Source organism: Suricata suricatta, chromosome 5 (genome assembly GCF_006229205.1).
Source record: "Suricata suricatta isolate VVHF042 chromosome 5, meerkat_22Aug2017_6uvM2_HiC, whole genome shotgun sequence".
In the NCBI taxonomy this organism is placed as follows: Eukaryota; Metazoa; Chordata; class Mammalia; order Carnivora; family Herpestidae; genus Suricata; species Suricata suricatta.
The window spans coordinates 59,039,917-59,062,914 of record NC_043704.1 but is presented as its reverse complement, the minus strand read 5'-3'; the positions used below and the strand labels follow the sequence as shown (position 1 = coordinate 59,062,914).

General features: G+C 38.7%; 1 protein-coding gene across 2 annotated transcripts in view; it reads left to right on the top strand.

Annotated features, from left to right (window-relative positions):
- The window catches only part of BTLA (B and T lymphocyte associated), a 34,252-nt gene that overhangs the window by 8,892 nt on the left and 2,362 nt on the right, over positions 1–22,998 (top strand). Inside the window, exons 4-7 of one of the 2 annotated variants that reach the window (XM_029939317.1) lie at positions 9,020–9,343; positions 17,241–17,276; positions 18,442–18,600; positions 20,038–20,084. In XM_029939317.1, coding sequence (XP_029795177.1) covers positions 9,020–9,343; positions 17,241–17,276; positions 18,442–18,600; positions 20,038–20,084 — 566 coding nt within the window. The remainder of the gene's footprint in view (positions 1–9,019; positions 9,344–17,240; positions 17,277–18,441; positions 18,601–20,037; positions 20,085–22,998) is intronic. The other variant, XM_029939318.1, reaches the window with a different exon arrangement.

Here is a 22,998-nt window from a genome sequence, read left to right as displayed (position 1 = left end):
TCCCACTTTTGGTAAGGCTGCGCTTGGTAGTTAGTATAATCTAGTAGGAGTTCATCTCTCATACAAAAGGACATTTTCCTATGGGATACACTGCCTTTTCTTTGTCTATTATATTTGTTTGCCCAGTGTATGTATGAGTCATTATGCATCACTGCTGATCCTTGAACGCAGTTGGAAATAACTACTCAGAGCAGAGGCCCTTAGGGCAGACCTTCTGGTTTCCATCTTATCTCTGCCACCTGTAGGCTTTGTTCAACTGCTGGGTCCCTTTCCTAAAGAAATCATAATACCTGATATTTATTGCTGTTTATTACAAGCCACGCATAGTGCTAAGAACCCTTCCTGTGTGTTCTCATTTACTTCCCCAACTACTCTGGCAGGTAAGAGAGCTCAAGTCCTGGTCCTGGCTCTGCCTCCCACCAGCTGGTTGTCTTGAGTAAGTGGCTTGGCTTCTCTAATACTTGGTTTATCAACTTAAAAATAAAGATACTAATTTTAAGGAGTAAATGAAACAATATACATAGGGTACCTAAAAGTGAATAACACGTAATGAGAATTCAAAAGTATTAGCTAGAACCCTATCTTCCTCCCATCTGGAGGATCTAGGATGAGTCTGCAACACTTCGGTAATGCAAGGTGCGTGTGCTTGTGGACAAGCAGCAATAAATGTGAAGCAGTGATCCTGGAAATGCTGTCTGATGTGATGATCACTGAAGCTCTCTGTGGGTCCTGTCCTCTCAAGGAGAGAGAATGGAACTGGTACTTTGTAAGTTTTGCTGACTGTTAGACAAATCTATGGCAAATACTAAAATGACTATTTTAACACAAAACAATTTTATAATTATCCCACACTAGATAAAACCAAGAGATATATGGCTTAAAGTCAAATTGCTCAATAAAACTAGATATAAGTGATAGTCTTCAAATTTTCCTTCAAATAGTCATATCACACACCTTGAGAGATTCTAGCCCTAGAAGAAATTGCCTGAAAGTGTGCTAAATAAATAATACATGAAAGCAAACTTACTGAATGTTTTCACATACCAGTATAACATGATTTTTAAAGAGGAAATAGTAGTAGAGATGACTCTGAAAACTCAATTTTCTCATTTCTTGTCTTTTGCTTTTTAAGCAAAGGGAAGAAATTTGGATTTTTTACTATGCATATTCTCGTTGTGAAGCTGATTCCTTAATTATTTCCAGTTTCATTTTTGCTAAAGAAACTTTATATTATATGAGTTCTGTCTCTATTTCTCTCTCTCTCTCTTCCTCTCTGTATGTCTAGATGTTTGCATGTGTGTGTTTGGACAGGGAAGAGATGCCTATCCCCATCTGAAGATCAGTATCACTCAATACCCACAGAAAAAAAGAGAAACCTGAACCACTATTTCGTACTACTTCTGTGTCTTCAATCTGTACTACATTGCATGTTTTTGTCGGGTAGATATCTGTGAGTAGCTTTCATCTTGTGGTAGGGATTGAGGCTCAGTCAGTTTTCATTTTACCCCAGGATCACGTTTGCTTAGATCACCAATGGTCTCTCTTTACAACAGGAGCTCTGTTCTAACATTGCATGCATACAGTAAGTTTCCTAGGTATTCCTAGAATTTCTGGGAACATCTGGCATATGCCGTGGATTTGTTTACCAGAGAGTTAAAGTAACAAGTTTAATCAACACAACATGACACAACATTAAAATAGTGGTGTCTGTATGAGGTGGAACTTCATCTCATGTCACCACATTTCTGATTTTCTGAGGCTATGCCAGCCAGCTAGCTTATGATGGGAACTATGCCACGTGGGCTTTCTGATGCTGTGCATGGGATTTCTTAAGGCAATCCAAGTGGCTATCCTTCAGAATCTTTGATGTGTGATCACATGGCTGCTCCTGCTGCGAATGAATTGACCTTGACTTTGTTCATTCTGCTGCCTCAGGAGGCCCCCAAACTCATACCAGTTTGTATGGGAAGAGACACTTGTTTCCCTTTGCTGGTGGTCGTTGGAACTCCCTTTCCATTCATCCTCTGGCCCTCGAAAGTAAGGCAGATTGTACCACCATGGGCCTCTGGAGGCTTGTTTTCCTCCTAAATCTGAAGACTTTTCTCCTTTTGTAGCCACCCCCCTGCCATGTGTCTGAAGGTTTTATTTTTTCATGTTTGTCTACCACAGTATCTTCAGACAGAAGCTAAAATCCTGCTTCATGCCACAGAAAATGATCAGTGTATTATACCTTTCAAAGCCATCGTAGTTTTCAAAAATTATTTATTTACACCCTTATGCTTAACTCTGTCTTAGCTCAAATTAAGGCAGCCCGCATTTTTTACAGTCATTAATTTCTTTCAATAAATGTAACCATTTTGAGCTGTCTGCTGACTGCATTCCCCTCAGCTAAGAACAAATACCTGAAGGGAAAATTGAAGAGCCATGGAAGTCTCTTTTTGTATTACCTCTGTACTAAAAACTGTCACGTTACTAAGTAGTAATAGACAGGGGGGTGTCCACACCCCTGGGTGTGGGTAATAAGGGGACATTATCTGTACAGAATTTGAGAAACAAATAAAGGTACTTTTAATTATCACCATGTATCAGCAATTCTGACAATATAAGTGATAAAATATTCTTCCCCCTCATAATATTTTTGTTCTAAATTCTGAATAATTACTCTAAATAATATGCATGTAAATTTCAAATTGGCACATTTTTAGGACTTCCCTTTTGATAAACATTGCATCCTATATCAAAGCTCAATCAGAGAGCTCCCCAGTGGTAGGTCTGGCTCTGGACACATACAAATTCCTGTGTTCATTTCATGAGTAAACTTTAATATTCAGAATCACTGGAGCTTGCTCTAGCTGCTTGTGTCTCTGATCCCTGTGACACTACATATTCCTTCATTTCCAGAGTAGATTTTAAATAAACAACAATTTCACTGTGATTATGGAACCAAAGAAACAGAATGTGAGCCATTTCATTGCTTTCATACTCTCCAACCACATTGAATATTTATTTACTTAAAATCTAAAACAATGAGGGGAGTCTAGGTGGCTCAGTCAGCTGAATGTCTCACTCTCCATTTTGACCCAGGTCACGATCCTAGGGTCATGGGATTGACTGCTGTTTTGGGGCTCAATGCTAAACCTGAAGCCTGTTTGTGACTCTTTTTCCTTCTTTCTCTTCTCCTGCCTCACTCATGTTCTCTTTCTTAAAATAAATTAATTGATTGATTAAATCTAAAACAAGGAGTTCCCTGTGCAGTATAATTGGCTTCCAGGTTTTGAAGTTTAAGATTTCATGTTCTATTGATTATTATCTATACAACCGCAATGTATTCTTCTCCAAGTGTTGTTTTATTTATTTTGCAAAAAAAAAAAATTTAAGTATTTATTTGAGAGAGAGAGAGATACCAAGAGTGCACCAGTGAGAAAGGGGCAGAGAGAGTGAGAGATACAGAATCCAAAGCAGGCTTCCGGCTCTAAGCTGTCAGCCCAGAGCCCAACTCGGGGCTCCGACCCACACACCATGAGATCATGACCTGACCTGAAGTCAGTTACTTAATTGACTGAGCCACCCAGGCACCCCCTCCAAGTGTTGTTTTAAAATTAAAGAATGAATCAAAATAAAACTTAACATTTAGGGTACAATTTAGTAATTGCCTAAATTGTATCTTTTGTAGAATTTTAGTCTTAATAAAATTCATTTATTAGTACTGGAAAATTATTTATATAAACTACCATATCAGACTATATCAAAGTTCACCCTGTTTAAGTAGTTACAAAATTATTAAATAGATAGCCGTGCATTTTTTTATATTCTAATATTTTAAAAATATTTTTTAACTTGCATGGTTTAAATAGGAAGTTGAAGGCATATTTCTTTTTTGACCATTTTATCATTTGTTTTGTTTCATGATTTCTGAAAACACTTTTTCATATCGAGGAGGAGGCTGTTAAAAATGATGCACTCTGGGCATCAAATACGCTCGAAATACCCTGGGCGTGGAGTATGCATGCTATACTAAACAGTCGTGGTTTCCGTAAGCATCTTTATAATGTAAGTCTTCCTAAACTTACAGTTCCTTCAAAAGGAACACTTCATCATAGGAAAAACTGAGGTAAAAGAAATTCCATTCTTTTACTGCATATGTTTATTTGAATTATTTTTAGCATTGAAAATTCCTTATGTATTAGTATGAATGTTTGAGAATAACATCAGGAACAATTAATGTTGGCTGATATATCCCAGCCCAAAGCAACTGTGATTTTCACCTGTCTTTAAAAAATAATTGTTTGACAAGACAGACCCCTTGGGGACAGGTTTTGATTTCCCCAATACCAGGAAACAGCTATACATAATTCAGGACAAGAAGCAAAGTGTCCACCTGCCTGTCCGATGGAGAATTGGAAAGGCGCCATTTAGCTCTGGCCACATTGTTGTGCTACAAGCATCCGCTTGAATCTCAGGGAGCAGGGAAGTGTCAATACTTTCTTTGTATGAAAAGTGAGTACTCTTGGTGACTTTTAATGCCTGTTGGGAAGCCTGCATTCGTCTATTCATTCCTTCATTCAAGAAAAATCCCCGTGCCAGCCAATGTGACAGTGATCACCCTGCTGCTAAGAGGATGCAGAAATCCAGTGATGTTTCTATAATCCCATCGTGAGAGCCAGGGATGTGGTGGGGACACCAGCTGGTTCTCCTTGCCTACCCTCTCTGTGCACTCCCCGCAACCACATAACCACATGGGGTTGGACTAGAAGGGATGTTCACTGTGCTACTAGTATTGGGTGATAGCCTGATGGTTAAATGGAAAGGTAACATATTGTAGTAAAAAGAGAGACTTAGAGCTGGTTTTATCATATCAGTCACACACTGAGGGAGGTGAAGTTGTGTATGTGTTTGTGTAGGAGAGGATGGTGGGTAAGAATTGTCCCATTTCCATCCTGTTTTACAGAGATTGAGGACCGGAGAGACTGGGTGGCTATCTCATCATCACACTGTGTGTTAGTATTTGAACAACCATGTTTGAATAAATATTCCCATTTTTAGCTATTTACATGACTTTTATCAATGTCCCAAAAGAATCATGCTCTGTATTTTCTCATGGTAAATAAGCGAAGTTTAAGTGTGTCACACCTAACGCTTATTGCATTTATTCTGAAGCAACCAGTGGTTTCCATGTCACTGTTTGAGAAAACCATGATCGAAGTGGGTTTCAATTTCCTGAGTTTGCCATGAGGTTCCTGGCTTCTCTGCCTTTGCCCTTCCATGTGCTCAGTCTTAAAATGCCTCCCCTGTCCCATTCAGTGCTCTGGTTATCAAAGGGCTACTCATTCACTAAGGTTCAGCTCAAGTATAAACTTTCCATTTAGCCTTGTCCCAGTAGGCCAAGCTGAAGTTAATCCTCTGTACACACAAGCGAGGTCTACACCTCTTTATAGTGTTCTTTCATTTTCCTACTTGTCAAACATCTTTATTTCCCTTTAGAAGGCAAGCCCCTTGAAGGAAGACGCCTTGTCTTATTTATTTCTTTACCCCCTAACAACTAACAGATGAGGACACACAAGATCCCTCTGAGCCCTACTTTCAACTCAGATAAATCTGAAAATTAAAAAAATGGTAGATAGTAAATTTGTTCTGGGAAAATGGCCTTGTTAATCTCGTCTCATCAATTAAATGCTAAGCTCCTTGAGGGCAGGAGAATCTTTGTCTAAAACTACCTTGTTTTCCACAATGTTGGCACCAAGTTCTAGGCTCCATATACTATGACTGACTTATCCAAGTACATGAAAAGGGAAGTGAGGAGGTTGAGATAGTCTATTAATTTACTAACTTTAGGGGGGATGGAGTTCTGGAAATGTGAGTTTCACTTGACTTTTCAGATTCTGGCCCCTTTGCTTTTTTGTTGTTAGTCTAACCACATCCAGGTATTATATTGCTAGGCACTTCCTTTTGGTAGATTATCTTACCCTTTCTCTTCAAGTTTTTGAAATCTTCATGCTCACAACTTGGCTTTTAGTTTGCTTTCATTTCTATTTTGAATTTTTGGAAGCGACTGAATTAGTAAGTCTTAAAGTCAACTTGTATGAAGTCTCGATGCATTTATAAATATATAATACTCACAAGTTTCTAAATGTTTTCTGAAGGGCCCTTGTCTCAATCTGGTTCCTGGAAACTCAACCAAGTTTCTGAACAGAAGTAGGCAAGATGTGAGCAGAAATTACAGTGAGAGGTTTTTTTTTTTTGCGGGGGGGGGGTTAGGAGATAACTAAAAATGAGAATATTTACGTTGGCAAGGATAGAGCAATAAAGTGGAGCAGTAAGATAAGTAAAACAGCATGTGCAATGCAGGGCCTAAAGCTGTCCCCCACTTCAACATCAGAATAGCCCTTCACCTGCCTTGTCTTTAAAAGAAAGGTTAGGTTGGAACACCTGAGTGGCTCAGTCAGTTAAGCGTCTGACTTTGGCTCAGGTCCTGATCTCATGGTTTGTGAGTTTACGCCCTGTGTCAGGCTCTGTGATGACAGCTTGGAGCCTGGAACCTGCTTCAGATTCTGTGTCTCCTTCTCTTTCTGTCCCTCCCCCACTTGTGCTCTTTCTCTTTCCCTCAAAATTAAATAAATGTAAAAAAAAAGTTTTTTTAAAAGAGAGTTTAGGCTATCATCTTGGTTATGCTCATGTCGTTTTAATTTGTGAGACAGTACATCTATTCAAAAGGATGCTTGAAGATGAGTGAAAAAAATTAGTAAAGGGGATGTATTGGATGTATGACTGAGAGAGCAGTTCAAAACAGGGGAAGACAGAGCCCAGAGAAAAACTATCAGAATGTAGGGAAAGGAACTTAAGGAGAAAACACTCTCAAGACTTTAGCTCTAATGGAAAAATAGAAAGGTATGGATCACTATAAAGTTCTTAATTAAAAGGAATCTGGCCTATTTTCATTATTTTGACTTACCAACACAGAGAGCCAGTTCAGGAATGGAATAATCTATGATTTATATGCACTCATCATGTAAATAAGGCTAAAAAATTAAGTGGTTGTCATAAACTGGTGCCATGTCACTTGCTTACATGCATGAGTCACCAAAGGACGATATAATCCAACAATTATCAGAGAGTGAATATACACATTCTAAGTAATTGAAGTTTGCTGCTTTGGAGGCCAAAACATTTTTTGAAGTGATTGTTTTTGATGAAATTCTTTGTAAAATGGATTCAACTCTTTGTTTTTTTTTAAATGGAAATATTAAAACTAATTGAAAGTTTTGCTGTGGGTTCAGTCTTCTTATTATGAACACAGTTATTACTCTGCCATATAACACAATCATTCCCTCTGGGCTAATTAGGAAATGGTCGTGGAGTTGTAAGGATTCTGTATCAAGTGAGAGGAGTCTGGGATCTTGCCATGTCTATGCTGCTTGTTTAGAGAACATTTCTTCTGCATGTATCTTGGTTCTCAGTGGCATCCTAGATGTTGAGATTACCAGGTAAATACTTTCATGATAGGTTAAATGTAATAGAACTTACTCCATAATATAGATAATTTAACCAATTATTTTTCTTGGAGTGCCTGGGTAGCTCAGTGGGTTAAGTGTCCAACTCTTGTTTTCAGCTCAGGTCATGATCTCACCATTTAGAAGTTCAAGCCCTGTGTTCTGTCCTGCTTGGGATTCTCTGTCTCCTTTTCTCTCTCTGCCTCTCCCATCTTACTCTCTATCTCTTTCAAAAAAATAAACTTTAAAAAATAATAAAAATGGGGCACCTGGGAGGCTCAGTCAGTTAAGCATCTGACTTTGGCTCAGGTCATGATTTCATGGTTGGTGGGTTCGAGCCCTGCATCGGGCTCTGTGCTGATAGCTAGCTCCGAGCCTGGATCCTGCCTTTCGATTTTGTGTCTCCCTCTCTCTCTGGCCTCCCCTGCTCACACTCTCTCTCTCTCTCTCTCTCTCTCTCTCTCTCTCTCTCTCAAAAATAAATAAAACATTTTTAAAAATTAAAGAATAAAAAATAATAAAAATAAATTTTTTCTTGGCTTCAGATTTTATGTATAATTGATAATTACTAACAGAAGTTTCCTAGAAGATAATAGAAAAAACTCTCCCCACCAAAATAAAGGGAGAAAATTTCCTGTATGTTAGACCAAAACAGCTACATTGTGTTCATCCTCCCACTTTGGAAGACAAAACATCAGGTTATGTCAGAACATCCTATCTTTCAACAATTATCTTGAGATGCATGTGTCCTACATAGAAAAAGTTATGGAAAAAATTGCAAGGCAACACTAAAGCCTTTGAGAAACAAGTGAAGAAAATTTCTAATGTCAAGTCCTATAGGGAAATAGTTATCAACAAACGTTCCTCTCTCCTACTTATTGGAATATATCAGAGCTCATTATAGAAAATGTGATTACTGCCCAACCCAAGACACAATAACAGAGTAATAGTTAATGAATTACAGAATAATAGACTCTAGTATGAGTGTGAATTGTGAGTCCCCTCATTATTAGCATATAACACTAGGCAAATGTTTCACTATGTCAATTTCCTTATCTATAAAATAGGTTTCATAATAATATAGATTACTTTTATTGTGAAGATTAAATGAGTTAAAATATTTAATGTGTTTTGAATAACCCCTAGAATATAATAAATAATTGAACAGAAATTGTTATTATTATTTGCTACTATTGAGGTAGCTACGAAACAATAAAATAAAATATTTTATAATAATAACAGTCAACTTGACAATAAGTTATATTTAATAAAATAAAAAATATAGTAAGTGCAAAAAATAATATTTTGGAAATTGAGGAAGTTATTGAACAACTGAAGAAATTATTTTGACAAATACTTATTATGTGCCTACTAAGTGCCAGACACTTTGTTACTAAGGGTTAATATACTGGGAATGTTATCTGGGAAAATTATAAGATCATACCTGAGAAATCTTTGGCAGAAACTGGTGAGTCTCAAGTATCTGGTCCTTCCAGAGCATATTTGATTTTAATTTTGTTTTCATCTTTCAGGGGAAAGGTCATGTACTGAACAACTGTATGTAAAGAGATATTCCGTCTATAATGTGTCAGCAGGGAGTTCCTTTAAACTGGAGTGCCCTGTGAAATACTGTACTAAGAAACCTTTTGTGACCTGGTGCAAGCTCGAAGGAAAAAACTGTTTACCTCTTGAATATAAACTTCTGGGATACACACGTTGGAAAGACTCGGAGAATGGTTCAGTTTTTATTCTTCATTTTAATCTCATGCTGGCTAATGACACCGGTTCGTACCGCTGTTCTGCAAATTTTACATTTGGAGTTGTTGAAAGCCATTCAGTAACCATTTATGTGACAGGTGAGTTCTACACTCCAAGACTATCTGATAGTTTTTCATCATGTTTCAGGGAAAAGGAGGACCCAGACTCTCAAGTGATCATGTTAGACATTGAACTCATGTAAATGAGAAGACTGCCACACTCCTCAGCTTGTGATCTGTGTGAGCACGTGTGTATGGAATTTGGGGGTGAGTGAGGTAGAAAATAGAGAAAAATATATAATAAAAGTTCTTGATCCTGCCTTGAGGGGATATAACATTTCTCTGATAAATCCAAGAGTTGATCACTGAAATATGGAAAAAATAACCAAATGAATACCAACAGTAGTAGATAGCTCTCTAGTCTTTGTCCTTTTCCTTCTATTTTTTTATTCACTTACCAGTCCTTGACTTTTGTTGATAATAAATCCTTGAAATTACATTCGTGATGCTCAGACAGGTATAAGCTTGTTAATAATTCACAGTTTGCACAGAAAACAAACAGCACACAAATACACCTGACTCCCTGATGTGCTTTGAAGGTGTTCATAGTTTTAACTGCCTCCCCAGTCCCTCCCAGAAGCCCTCAGAGAGGCTCAAACAGCAGGATAACAGGTTGGAGTTAAAAACCTGGAGTAAAACATGAAAGCAAACAGAAGTAAGAAAAAAAATTTTTAAGTTTGATTTATGAAAAATTTCACATCATACTCAATGGCAAAGGAAGAAGACAAGGATGTCTGCTTTTGTGACTTCTATTCAACACTAAACTGGAAGTTCTAGCCAGAGCACTTAGGCAAGAATAAAGAAGTAAAGGCATCCAAAGTGAACAGGAAGGAGTGACACTATCTCTATTCACAGATGATATGATTTTATATCTAGAAAATCATTAAAAAGCCACAAGAGCTACTAGAGTTAATAGATAAATTCAACAAAGTTGTACAACCAACTGAAAAATCAGTGGTATTTCTATACATTACCAATGAACAATCTGAAAAGGAAATGTTTAAAAACCAATTCTATTGATAGTAGCATCAAAAAGAATAAAATACTTACAAATAAATCTCACCTGGAAGGCTCAACACTTGTACACTGAACAAAATATGACTGAAAGAAATTAAAGGAGATATAAATGAATAGAAAGATATCCCATGTTCACACTGGAAGATTTAGTATTGTTAAGATGGCAGTATTTCCCAAAGGGATCTCTGGATTCAATACAATTCCCATCGAAATCCCAGCAACCTTTTTACATTTTTTTTTTGCATAGATGAAAAATCTGATCCTAAAATTCACACAAAGTTGCAACAAGATCCAACATAGCTGCAAAAGTCTTGAAAAAGAAGAGCAAAGTTAGAGGAGTCACACCATTTTATTTTAAACTTTACAAAACTGCAATAATCAAAACAGTGTGGTACTAACATAAGGATAGATATAAAGATCAATAGAATAGAATTGAGAGTCCATAATAAATCCACCCATCTTTAGCCAATTGACTTTTTTGTTTTTAGTAATTTATTGTCAAGTTAGCGAACATACAGTGTATATAGTGTGCTCTGGGATTTAGGAGTAGATTCCTGTGATTCATCGTTTATATAAAACACCCATTGCTCACCCCAACAAGTGCCCTCCTCAATGCCCATCACCCATTTTCCCTGCCCTCATATGACATCCCTTTCTACCCTCAGTTTGTTTTCTGTATTTAAAAGTCTCTTGGGGCGCCTGGGTGGCTCAGTCAGCTGTGTCCAGCTTCGGCTCAAGTCATATCTCATGGTCCATGAATTTGAGCCTCACTTCGGGTTCTGTGCTGGCAACTCAGAACCTGGAGCCTTTTCAGATTCTTTGTCTCTCTCTCTCTCTCTCTCTCTCTCTCTCCCTCTGCCCCTCTCCTGCTTATGCTCTGTCTCTCTCTGTCTCAAAAATAAATAAACAAAAAAAAATTTTTTTAAGTCTCCTATGGTTTGCCTTTTTCTGTATTTGTAACTATTTTTTTCTTTCCCTTCCCCTATGGTCTTGTGGTAAGTTTCTTAACTACCACATATAAGTGAAAACCTATGCTATCTGTCTTTCTCTGACTGACTTATTTCACTTAGCATAATACCATCCAGTTGCATCCACGTTGCTGCAAATGGCAAGATTCCATTCTTTTTTATTGCCAAGCAGTATTCTACTGTATATATAAACCATATCTTCTTTATCCATTCACCAGTTGATGGAGATTTGGGCTCTTTCCATAATTTGGCTATTGTTGAAAGTGCCGCTATAAACATTGGGGTACATGTGCCCCTATGCATCAGCACTACTATATCCTTTGAATAAACTCCTAGTAGTGCTATTGCTGGGTCGTAGGGTAATTAGTCTTTAATTTTCTGAGGAAACTTCACACTGTTTTCCAGAGCGGCTGCTCCAGTTTGCATTCCCACCAACAGTGCAAGAGGGTTCCCATTTCTTCACATCCTCACCAGCATCTGTTGTTTCCTGAGTTGTTAAGGTTAGCCACTCAGTCCAGTGTGAGGTGGTATCTCATTGTGGTTTTGATTTGTATTTCTCTGATGGTGAGCATATTTTCATGAGTATGTTAGGCATTGGGATGTCTAGTTTTGGCCAATTGACTTTTCACAAGACTGCCAGACCTATTCAATGGAAAAATGATAGTTTCCTCAATAAGTAGTGCTGAGGCAATTGGATACACATATGCAAAAAGTGAATTTGGACCTCTACCTCATACAACATACAAATAAGTAAAAATGGATCAAATATTTAATATAAGAACTAAAACAATAGAATCTATGTTTGTATAAAATTTTAGTCCTATGTTTCCTTAGAGAAAAACACAGAAGCAGATCTTCATGATCTTGGATTTGTCAGTATTATCTTGCTAAAACATTAAAAGCATAACTATATAAATGCATAAATAAATAAATTATACTCATTAAAATTAAAAGCTTTTGTACATCAAAGGACACTTTCAAGAGAATGAAAAGACAACATATGGGATGTGAGAAAATATTTGCAAATCGTATATCTGATAAGGGACTAGTACCCAGAATATATAAAGAAGACTTACAACTCAACAACAGTTAAGCAACTCATGTAAAATGGGCAAAAGACTGAATAGACGTTTCTTCGAAGAAAATATATAAATGGCCAATAAGCACATGAAGAAAGCTCAATGTCATTTGTCATTAGAGGAATGCAAATCGAAATCACAATGAGACACCACTCACACCCTCAATCATTACTAGATTTTTTTTTAATGGAAAATGACAAGTGATAGCAAAGATGTGGGCAAACTGAACTCCATGTACTGTACTGGTGGGTATGTAAAATGATGCTATTGCTTTGGAAAAAGTCTAGTAAACTTTCTTCAAAAGGTTAAACATAGTTGCCACAAGACCCAGCAATATACAAGTGAAATGAAAGCATATGTCCACATTAAAACTTGTCCATGAATGCATATAGCTGTACTATTCACAAAAGTCAAAAAGTGGAAAAATCCAAACGTTCATCAACCGATAAATAGGTAAAGGAAACGTGTTATATTCATACAGTGGAATATTATGCAGGCAAAAAAAGGAATGAAGTACTGATATATGTTACAAAATAGATGAACTTCAAAAACATTGTGCTAAGTGACAAAAGTCAGATATAAAAGATTGCATCTTAAAATCTTGATTCTGTTTGTATGAAATACAAAGAACAGAAAAATCTGTGGAGTTAAAAAGCGACTAATGGTTGCCAGGGGCTAGCAGAAAGGGTTAATGGGAGTAACTACTTAGTGTGTATGGAATTTCCTTTGGGGATGATGAAAATGTTCTGAAGCTAGATAGTGCACAACACTAGATAGTTGTACAACATTGCAATGAGGTGTACGCTTTAAAATGTTAAAATAATATTTATGTTAATATGTATTTTACCACAATAAAACATATATTTGGATCAAAGAAGATCACCCTTTAATTATAAGAAATGAAATGGAGTTTATCTGGCACCCATAAATTGATCATGAAGGTTATTGCAAAGAGAAATTTCAAAGAGTTTTGGTGCAATGGTGGTGTGTCAGAAATCTATATGCACACCTATGCAGTCACTTCCCCTATGGACACCATTCACTTGAATGCATACACTTTGTGTTTGTAAAAAATTAATTTATTACTTTATATGCATACTTTGGAGTCCATCTTTTAACTCCCTTAAAGTAGCCCAAGCAAAGAATCCACTTAAATCCCTTAAAAATCTTGTAAATTACTTTAAGACCTCTGAATGCAGCCTAGTGCTGGCTACAACCCTCTATTATCAAGCACAGAAGCGTAGAAGGGATTTTGGGCAGAGTTAGAGGCTCTGCTTTTGCAAATTTGGAATCAAAGTCAATGCTAATTGCCTATGACTATCCATGCACTGGTTCATAAACCTCTTTGGAATGGAAACTGTGTTAAACATCTTTGCTTGTCTACAAATAGATGGCATAGTATATAGCACATAGTATGTGTTCAATAATATTTCTTTATCATTCTTAAATGAATTAAATAACATAATCTATGCAAAGGGAAACAATTGCCTTTAACAATCGAGAAACTCTACAACATACTATAGATTATGGAATGAATCCTTTCTGGATTCTATTTCTGGATTCAATTCTAAAATATTGAATTTTTAAAGAAGTATTACTTTGTAACAGGCAAAATAAATGATAAAAATAAACAAAACTGGCAAGACATTACTTCCAGAATATTAATGATACTATGAGATAAACAATAATTAAGTGCTGTTAGATTATTTATATAATGCATATTAATATAATGTTTAATAAAATGAAATGCAGTGGCATTGAGTCCACACTCCTTGGAAAAACAACCTTCTTGTGTAATTCTGTCTTCTTTTGTGGGAACTAATTCCCTTCTGTGCAAAAGGGAGGAATTTAGCAAAACCAGAGGCAAGCCAGTAAGGACTTATGACATAGGAGTGTCTCAGGGGCATTTATGTGTCTCCTCTGTCCCATTTTGGGGTCATTCCACAGCCACTCCAGATGGGTGCACAGTTTGTAAAGTGCAAGAAAGGGCCTGATCTAGGAAACAAGTCGGACCTGAAATTAGGATCAACAATCTGACCCCCTTGGGGAGGAGGGGGTCAAAGGGAAAACAGGCAGCCTCTTTCTTTATTCCTGAGCCCTGGGGTGGGGGAGGGGGCGGTGCTTATTGCAATTACACTGGGGATGAGCGAAAAACATGAAGTTGTTAGAAGGAAAAGCTACCTAGGAGACAGAAAGGACCTTTTAAATGTCCCTTTGGATATTTCTATTCTAATTTCATACTCTCCTGACTTTCTTGCTCCTGCCCTAAGGGGAGGTCCCCAGGGCTTTGCCTTCTATTCTCGTCTGGCAGCAACCTTCCTTCCTGTAGCTTCATGAGCATTCATGAGCATCTCAGACCTTCATTATCTTCCTTCCAAATATTCCAATCAGCTCTATGGACTTTTTGTCTTTAGTGTTTCCTGTTTTAGTCCATTTCAGCCAAACATCTTCCTAATACACTTCACTTGCCTAATAAATGTCTCCCAGAATGCCGCTCCTTTACTGAATCCCTGCAGAGCATCCGTGGTGCTTCCCATGTTAGGCTCCGCAATCCATCCACACCTACATTCCTTGAGTGCTTCCAGACTCCACTATCAACCTCTGCTCCAGCCCCAAAGCCCTATTTGCCATCACATCTCTTCACCCTGCTCCTACCTATGCTGCTGTCCCCGCTGTAGGGCGCCCACTCATCTGCCTCCACCTACCACAACTCTGCCCTTGCTGTCAAGCCCAGCTCATTTCCCATGTTCTTAAGGAAGTTTTCCATGTTCACCCCAAGGGAAGTGACTTCTCTTTTCTAGCCAACTGTATGCCATTTAAGTCTGTGCCTCTCATTTACCAGACATTTCCTTGCACTGTAGTAGTGTGTGGAAATGTTCTTTATCCCATGAAGAATTATAATGAACTGGGAAGCAAGAACTGTGTCATACTTTTCTGGGTTGCCCTTGCTTCCTTCACAAAAGTCAAATGAATTATTTCAGAATTGGCTTTGAACTGAGTGTGAAGTTGCCTTTCATGAAATTATGAAAACAAACTTAAAAGGGAAAGAGTTCAAGAAAAATTCCTTTTCCTTCTGTGTATGAGAGTAGTCAGTGAGTTGAGTACCAAAGGAGGAAAATATACTATGAAATTATATTTAAAAACAATACTTTTCAGACACTTCTCCAAAGAAGCCTCTCCAGATGGCCTACAGACACATGAAACAATGCTCAACATCACTCATCATCAGGGAAACACAAATCAAAACCACACTGAGATACTACCTCACGCCAGTCAGAGTGGCTAAAATGAACAAATCAAGAGACTATAGATGCTGGTGAGGGTGTGGAGAGACTGGCACCCTCCTGCACTGTTGGTGGGAATGTAAACTGGTGCAGCCGCTCTGGAAAACAGTGTGGAGATTCCTCAAAAAACTATCTGTAGAATTCCCTTATGACCCAGCAATAGCACTGCTAGGGATTTACCCAAGGGACACAGAAATGCTGATGCATTGGAGCACATGTACTCCAATGGTCATAGCAGCAATGTCAACAATAGTCAAAACATGGAAAAAGCCTAAATGCCCATCACCTGATGAGTGGATCAAGAAGATGTGGTATATATACACGATGGAGTACTACATGGCAATGAGAAAGAATGAAATCTGGCCATTTGTAGGAAATTGGAGGGACCTCGAGAGTGTCATGCTAAGTGAAATAGGTCAGTCAGAGAAGGACAGATACCATATGTTTGCACTCATAGGTCTAACAGGAGAACAGGAGAAACCTAATGGAGGACCGGGGGAGTGGAAGAGGAAAAGAGAGTTGGGGAGAGAGAGGGATGCAAAACTTGAGAGACTATTGAATACTGAAAATGAACTGAGGGTTGAAGGGGAGGGGGGAGAGGGGAAAAGAGGTGGTGGTGATGGAGGAGGGCACTTGTGGGGAAGAGCACTGGGTGTTGTATGGAAATCAATTTGACAATAAACTATTTAAAAAAATAAAAATAAATAAAAACAATACTTTTCATAAAAATAATGTGGAGGTATGACAAAAAAGTATTTCTCCCCTTGGAATATCTTCCTTTGACGCTATTGGGGATTTTCCTGTTTTTGTATATACCTCTCTGTTTCTTTGTATGTCCAAGTTAAGAATTGGTCCACGTAAGAACAGGGCTGTGGCAGAGTCAGGACGTGGATGCTGTTGGGAAAGCAATATTGTCCCAGAAGGAGGAAAAGTGCTTTGCAAAGCAAAGCCCCAGGAGAAAAGTTGACAGAGCTGGGGAACAATCACTTGAATGCACATTGGACTGTTACTCCATCCTCCCAACCTCCCTTGGTCAGTCTCTGGTTGGGAAGTTCACAAAGACAGATGGTCATCCTCTTAGCAGAGAAGTGGGGTATGAGTCCACAGAAAGTGAAAGGCACAGTCTCTGTTTCAGGATGAGTGATCAGCATGGCCTCAAAAGCATCCTTTCCTTGTGGCCCTCCCCACTCACTCAGAGCACCTGCTGAGTGAGCATCCTGTTTTTCCATGTGCCAGGAGGTGTCATACAGGCTGTATTCTGTCCTAGTACTTATGGAATAGGGAAGACGAAATCAAACTTGATGTTAGCCAAAAGGCCGAGAAGCGATAGGCGGGGGAAGACAAAATCAAAGCAGACAAAGATGTTTGTGTTGCATTTGCAGTCTTTTTTCAAGTGTTACAATTAATCTAACTTTGTGTCCATAATATTTGAGGCAGTGATCTGCACATCATGCAAACTCCTTTGAGCTGGGTTACTGGGTTCTGTTAGTGTGCAAATGCAGGAGTCCTCCCAGACTAGCTCTGACTTTAGACACACTAGAGTATTGTTTTCACAACCAGTTTTGATTATCTTGCTTTTGTATTTCAGAACGGACTGAAAATAATTCAGAATACCCTCTACTAAGTGAGTATCAACCTAGCCAAATAAAAATGAGGAAATAAGATTGTTTGATGGTTGAAGAAAGAACAAAAGTTGGGTTTTCCTAATTGGGTAATCTTTTTTTTGTATTAGATTATCTATGTGGGAACACTTATCCCTATTTCTATTCATACCCCCACCCCCACAGACAGCTGTGTCTGTCATTGGTAATGACTTGGCTACTCTCCTAATGTAAGCAGCAGCTGCAGCATGAATAATAAAGAATTTGTGACCACTCTGTTATCGAACCACTATTTGCCCAGGTTCAGTAGCTCCTGACTCTCTCACCTTTACCTTGAGCCAAGCATGTGAGGAAGCAGATAGATAACTATGTTAATATATTTAGAAACAAAACTTTCCTGCATAAAAGTACTTAACATATATACAAAACTAATGCTGTGTGATGCATTCTGATTTTTTTCTATTCTGTTGTGATTCATATGTTTAAGGTTTTTGTGGTCTATTAAATTGTTTCATGATCCATTGATAAGTTGCAACCTATCATGGACAAATAGAACATTAACGCATGTTAACATTGAGCATAGCTATGAGTACCAGCTGTGTGCCCAGCAGAGCATATTTGGAAATGACAAAGCTATCTGTAGATAACAAAATTATATAGTATGTGGAGACACCAAAGAGTTGCAAGGCAACAAAAAAACCTTTGTGTTAAAGGAACTGGAATTTAGCATCAAAAATATGTTGGCTTGGGTCCCAACTGCAACTCACTACTATCTGACCTTGGGTGAGAGTCTGGGAACAATAACACTTTTATCAAGGCATGGAACTAGATAAAAATAACAATTCCCTTAATTTTCGTTAGTGGTGAATATGAGAGTTCAGTGAGACAAGGTCAGTGAAAGGGCTCGGCGAAGTGCTTTCTGAGAGCTGTTGTGGGTATTGATTTAGAGGGGATTTACCCCAGCGGAATTAAAAATGCTTACAAAAGATTAATTATCACCCAGGGCCACCCACATATGCTCATCGATAAAGCAAGAGGTGGGTGAGAATCCTGAGGCCAGGGCTTCCTGGGGAATGCGTCCCAGAAGGGAAATAGAGGCATCAGCTGGAAATCTCTTTCACTCAAGTTCTGATGATGCAGAAGGTATTACCAATCCTATTACATCTGAAATTTCCTAACTGTCTTTAGCATTGGCTCCCATTTCAGATGCCACCGGTGCCTCAGGACCACCCTCTCAGGAAGGGATGGAGGACAAACGATGGATGCTTTATAGTTTGCTCCCTTTGGGGGCATTGTCTCTGCTCATGACTTGTTTGTACCTACTCTTCAGCCTGAGAAGGCACCGAGGTGAGTTCTACCTTCCATGTGCTGCTGTATGCCACACATTTCTGGCTGATTGACTTTTAGTTGGTTCTTGTTTTCTTTCCCATATTCTGCAAGGACCCATGGATAATGATTTCCTCAGGGACAGCATCCTTCCACTGAAAAGGCAAATGGATTAATTCAAGTCCCTTCCAGTCATATGGAAGCACATTCTCCACGGCACAGTGCTCCAGCTGGCAGTGGGGGTGCTAAGGAGGGCACACAGCTGGGACTGACCCATTCTACTTGGGTCTGTCTTAAGTGTATGTGAGAAGCAGCTCTTGTAAACTGTAAGGGGAGTGAAAGGGAGGTGGAAATAATCTCTCAGGTCCACAAGTCTGATTTGAGTTAGTTTGTCTCATCCTCTTTTTCACAGCCACCGCCCATCATGCCCATCATCCATGCTGTCGTCTAAATGAGGCCCATATGTGCCCAAAGGAAATTCCTATCTCTGTACTTTCTTTTGCCACCACAAACACAGGCCTGAACTGAACCCTCACCCAAAAGTAATGCGTTTGAAAAATATGGGTTTGGCTAGGTGTGAAATCTTGGAAACATTCCTTTCTGCTTTTTGAAGAATCCCTTCAGTGTCATGAGCAAACATTTAAACATAATAAAAGAGAGATATGTGGAGAATTTTGATGTAATACTGGTCCGCAACACCCCTGTTCTCTCTCTCTTTACTTTCCCTCTCTGTCTTCTCCTCCCATCCCGTCTCCCAAATGGGCAGCCTTAGGGTAGCCACAGAAGCTGAGCTAGACAGAGCAACCCTTTTCTCTGCCACAAGAGAAAGCTTTGTCTGGGCAAAAGTGCTTTTGGTGTTTTGTGGTAAGGACTTCCGGAGCCCAGAACAGTCTCAGAATACTGAAAGAATCCTCTGTACTCCCACTTCACATCTGCAACTCCAAGGTTCTTTTTATGGTCCCTCCCGAGCTTTCACTCTCTTTCTTGATGCTGGCATAGAAAACTTGAGAAAAAGAGGCAGGAATAAATCCTTTGAACCACCGTAACTGAAATGAACCGATCCATAGGAGATCCTGACCTATGTAGGTGAGGAGACAGTAGTGTGTCTGGCATCAAGTATAGAATGTCCCCAGAACAGGATTGCCAGCCTGTTTCAAGTGATAGTGTAGATCCTGCCCCTTCCTCTTGGATAGGCCATAGGTCAGAAGGGAAGAGCCAGTGAATGCACACACACCAAAGTGTACGTGCCTTGCTGACTCCAGGAAATAAACAAGCCAAAACAAATAGCAATGCTGTCGCTGGCCTGGGAGGCATCTCACCTCTGCCCCAGAATTTCAACCTAGCAATCTGATTCCAGAACACATATTCTTACCACAATCTTAACCTACAGGAATTGGGGAAGAATTGTGTATTGTTATGTACTCGTCTTGATTTTGTATTTGCCTTTTTGAATTCCAGCAGAAAAAAAGGAGCCTTCTGACACAGGAGGAAGAGAAGTTAACCTGGTATGTCCCATGCATCTGTTAAAACAAATGCAATCTATGTTATACCATGTTAATCTTGATATAATATTTCAAATTTAATAAGTCCATGTAACACTTACCCTGTCCCAGGAGCTGTTCTAAATGCTCTCTATATAGACTTACTTTTAAATATGTGTTTTTTTAAATGTCTGTTTATTTTTGAGAGAGACATATAGACAGACAGACTAAGACAGAGTATGAGTAGGGGAGGGGCTGAGAGGGAAATACAGAATCCCAAGCAGGCGTCAGGCTCTGAACTGTCAGCACAAAGCTTGATGCAGGGCTGAAACCCATGAACTTCAAGATCATGACCTGCCCCGAAGTTGGATGCTTAACCAACTGAGCACCCAGGTGCCCCTAAAAAATGTGTTGATTTCACATTTAACTCCATATGCAGCAAAGATTCTTCAGAATTCACAAGTTTCACAATGAGTGTCCTTTTGGAAGGGCATTAGTGGCAGTGGAGACCGGAAGTAGAAAATTCAGAGATTGGATTGTAAGACCTTGGCTATGCTCCTGATCTGTTATGTGACTTCAGGCTATTCATTCTTACAAAAACACCTTAAAATCTTTTGGTAGAGAATTGAGAGTTAATGAAAGAATGAATCATAAATAATCTCATAAATAGCATATGACTTCTTCAGACTCTCAGCAGATAAAGAAATATGACCATAGGTCTAGTTATTATGCAAAAAGTTCTCGCAGTATGTGTGGGCTCATCAAGGAAGAGACCTCCCAGACAAAGCAAAGGGCATTCTGGAGGCAATGCCAAGGTTTCCTACAAGGTTTTGGAATACAAACCTAAGCTTTTTATTTGGGGCTCAATGTTGTGTAAATATTGGAACTCCAAAAAATGCAAGATAAGGCAATATATTTATGAAAAAAAAATTTATAAGGTTCTTCAATTAAAAGAAAAATAATCATAAATGAGGAAGGTGTGTGCATGTTTCACTGTGGAAGGGTAGAGATAAACACGAGTAATCCTCTTAAAAGTTCCAGAAATGCCAAATGCATATATAGCTAATAATTTTACATATAATATTAAATGACACTCAGCATTCCTCACTAGGTTGCATAATTTTAAATCAAACCAAATATATTCAACTTTGTAAACTCATATTAATTTTTTAGTAAACAGCTTTGTGTTGGGTGCTAAGGTTTTGTTTTTTCAAGTAGGAAAATTTTCTTAAATGTTTTCTTTCTTCCTATACTGAACAACAATGAACTGCATTCTGTTACAATCAGGACTGAGATCTAGGAAACTATTTAAAACAATGATCTAAATGGTTTCTTGTTTAAATAAAGTCCAGCCTGGTTAAAATGTAGTTATATTTCTTTGTCTGTAGGCTGCACAAATTATTTATGATCTGAAGTTGAACTCAAGGGGCTTCTCTTTGTGTGCAATTGTTGGAATTTTATTTTAAGATGCCTGCATCTTTTGCAGGAATTCACAGATTTGGCCCATTGGAGATGGCCAACATTTCAGAAAATATGGTGATGCCATGTTAGATCTTTGAGACTAAAGATTTCTTAGGCAGGGACTGTACTGGAATCAGTGGAATAGAAATCCAACGGAGAGAAAGGAGCGTAAAAATATGGCAGATACATATAAAGGCCAGAGTTCTCATCTTATTCCAGAATGGTCCCTGGAGGATATAAAAGTACTTAAAATACTAAAAAATCACTGAACTGTGTGTTTTTGTTACAGTGCTTTGTAAAAGTAAACCAGCATTACACATACAGAGCAGGAGAGCGGCTTTGGTATTTGTCATATCTGTCCACATCAGCCTTGCGGCATCCACCACTTTGCTGACGGGCTACAGCATAGGCTCAACCACAGAACCCCGTGCTTTCTTTTACCTCAGTCATTCTAACCGAGTTTTCCACGGAGACCAGCCGGCTTTTGGGAAAGGAGCCAGGTCACTGAGTTGACAGACTTCTATACAATTGTAAAATTACAACAGGGATCCTGTTGATATATTGAAGACTATGGCTATTTATCAGGTCGCATGACAGTTTTCTCTTTCAATGCTTCTCCGGAGAAATCACCCAGGTTCCTTCCAGTGCGGGTGGGGCACTTTCCAGCTGAGCCCAGAGACTGGGAGGGGGAAAGCTCTTCCTGCCTCCCTCAGTCATCCCGCTTATTTCCCGGGCAGCCGCCTCACTGAAGGCAAACAGTATGCTCAGCGTCAGATGCTTAGTTTCTTGGAATAGAGCCAGAAATTCTGCGGTAGAAATCTGCCAGGAAGGGAAAGGAGATGGACTACTTCACATACAAAATAAGGACGATAAAGGACCAGACAGGCATGTAGACTGTCAAAGACTGAGGATCTGATACCTTCAGGGAGTTAGACCAAACCTCAAGCGTGTAAATCGATTGGCAAATTAAAAATTAAAATAACAACTCTTAGCATTAAAATGGTATCTTCATTTTTACCAGGTAAGGTCCTTGTTTAGCTAGGAATGGTTTACAAATAACTGAAAAGAGTAAGAAGCTCAGGACACATTTTATTTTTGGTTTTGTAAGGTCACCTCTTTTTCTGTTTTTTTTAAAATTAACTTTTAAAAATATTAATTTATTTTTGAGAAAGAGAAAGCACGAGTAGGAGAGGGACAGAGAGAGAAAGGGAACAGAGGATCTGAAGCAGGCTCTGTGCTGACAGCAGAAAGCCTGATGCAGGGCTCACATTCACACATTGTGAGATCATGAGCTGAAGTCCGATACTTTACCAACTAAGCCACCCAGGTGCCCCTCTTGTTTTTGTTTTTTAAGTTCATCTCTTTCTCAGAAGCTTTAAGATATTTGACTTATTTGGAGGTATAATAATTTTCTTGTGATAATCCAGATATTGTATAATTTTTCCTGCAGGTAGACCCTCCCTTCCTAAAATGGAAA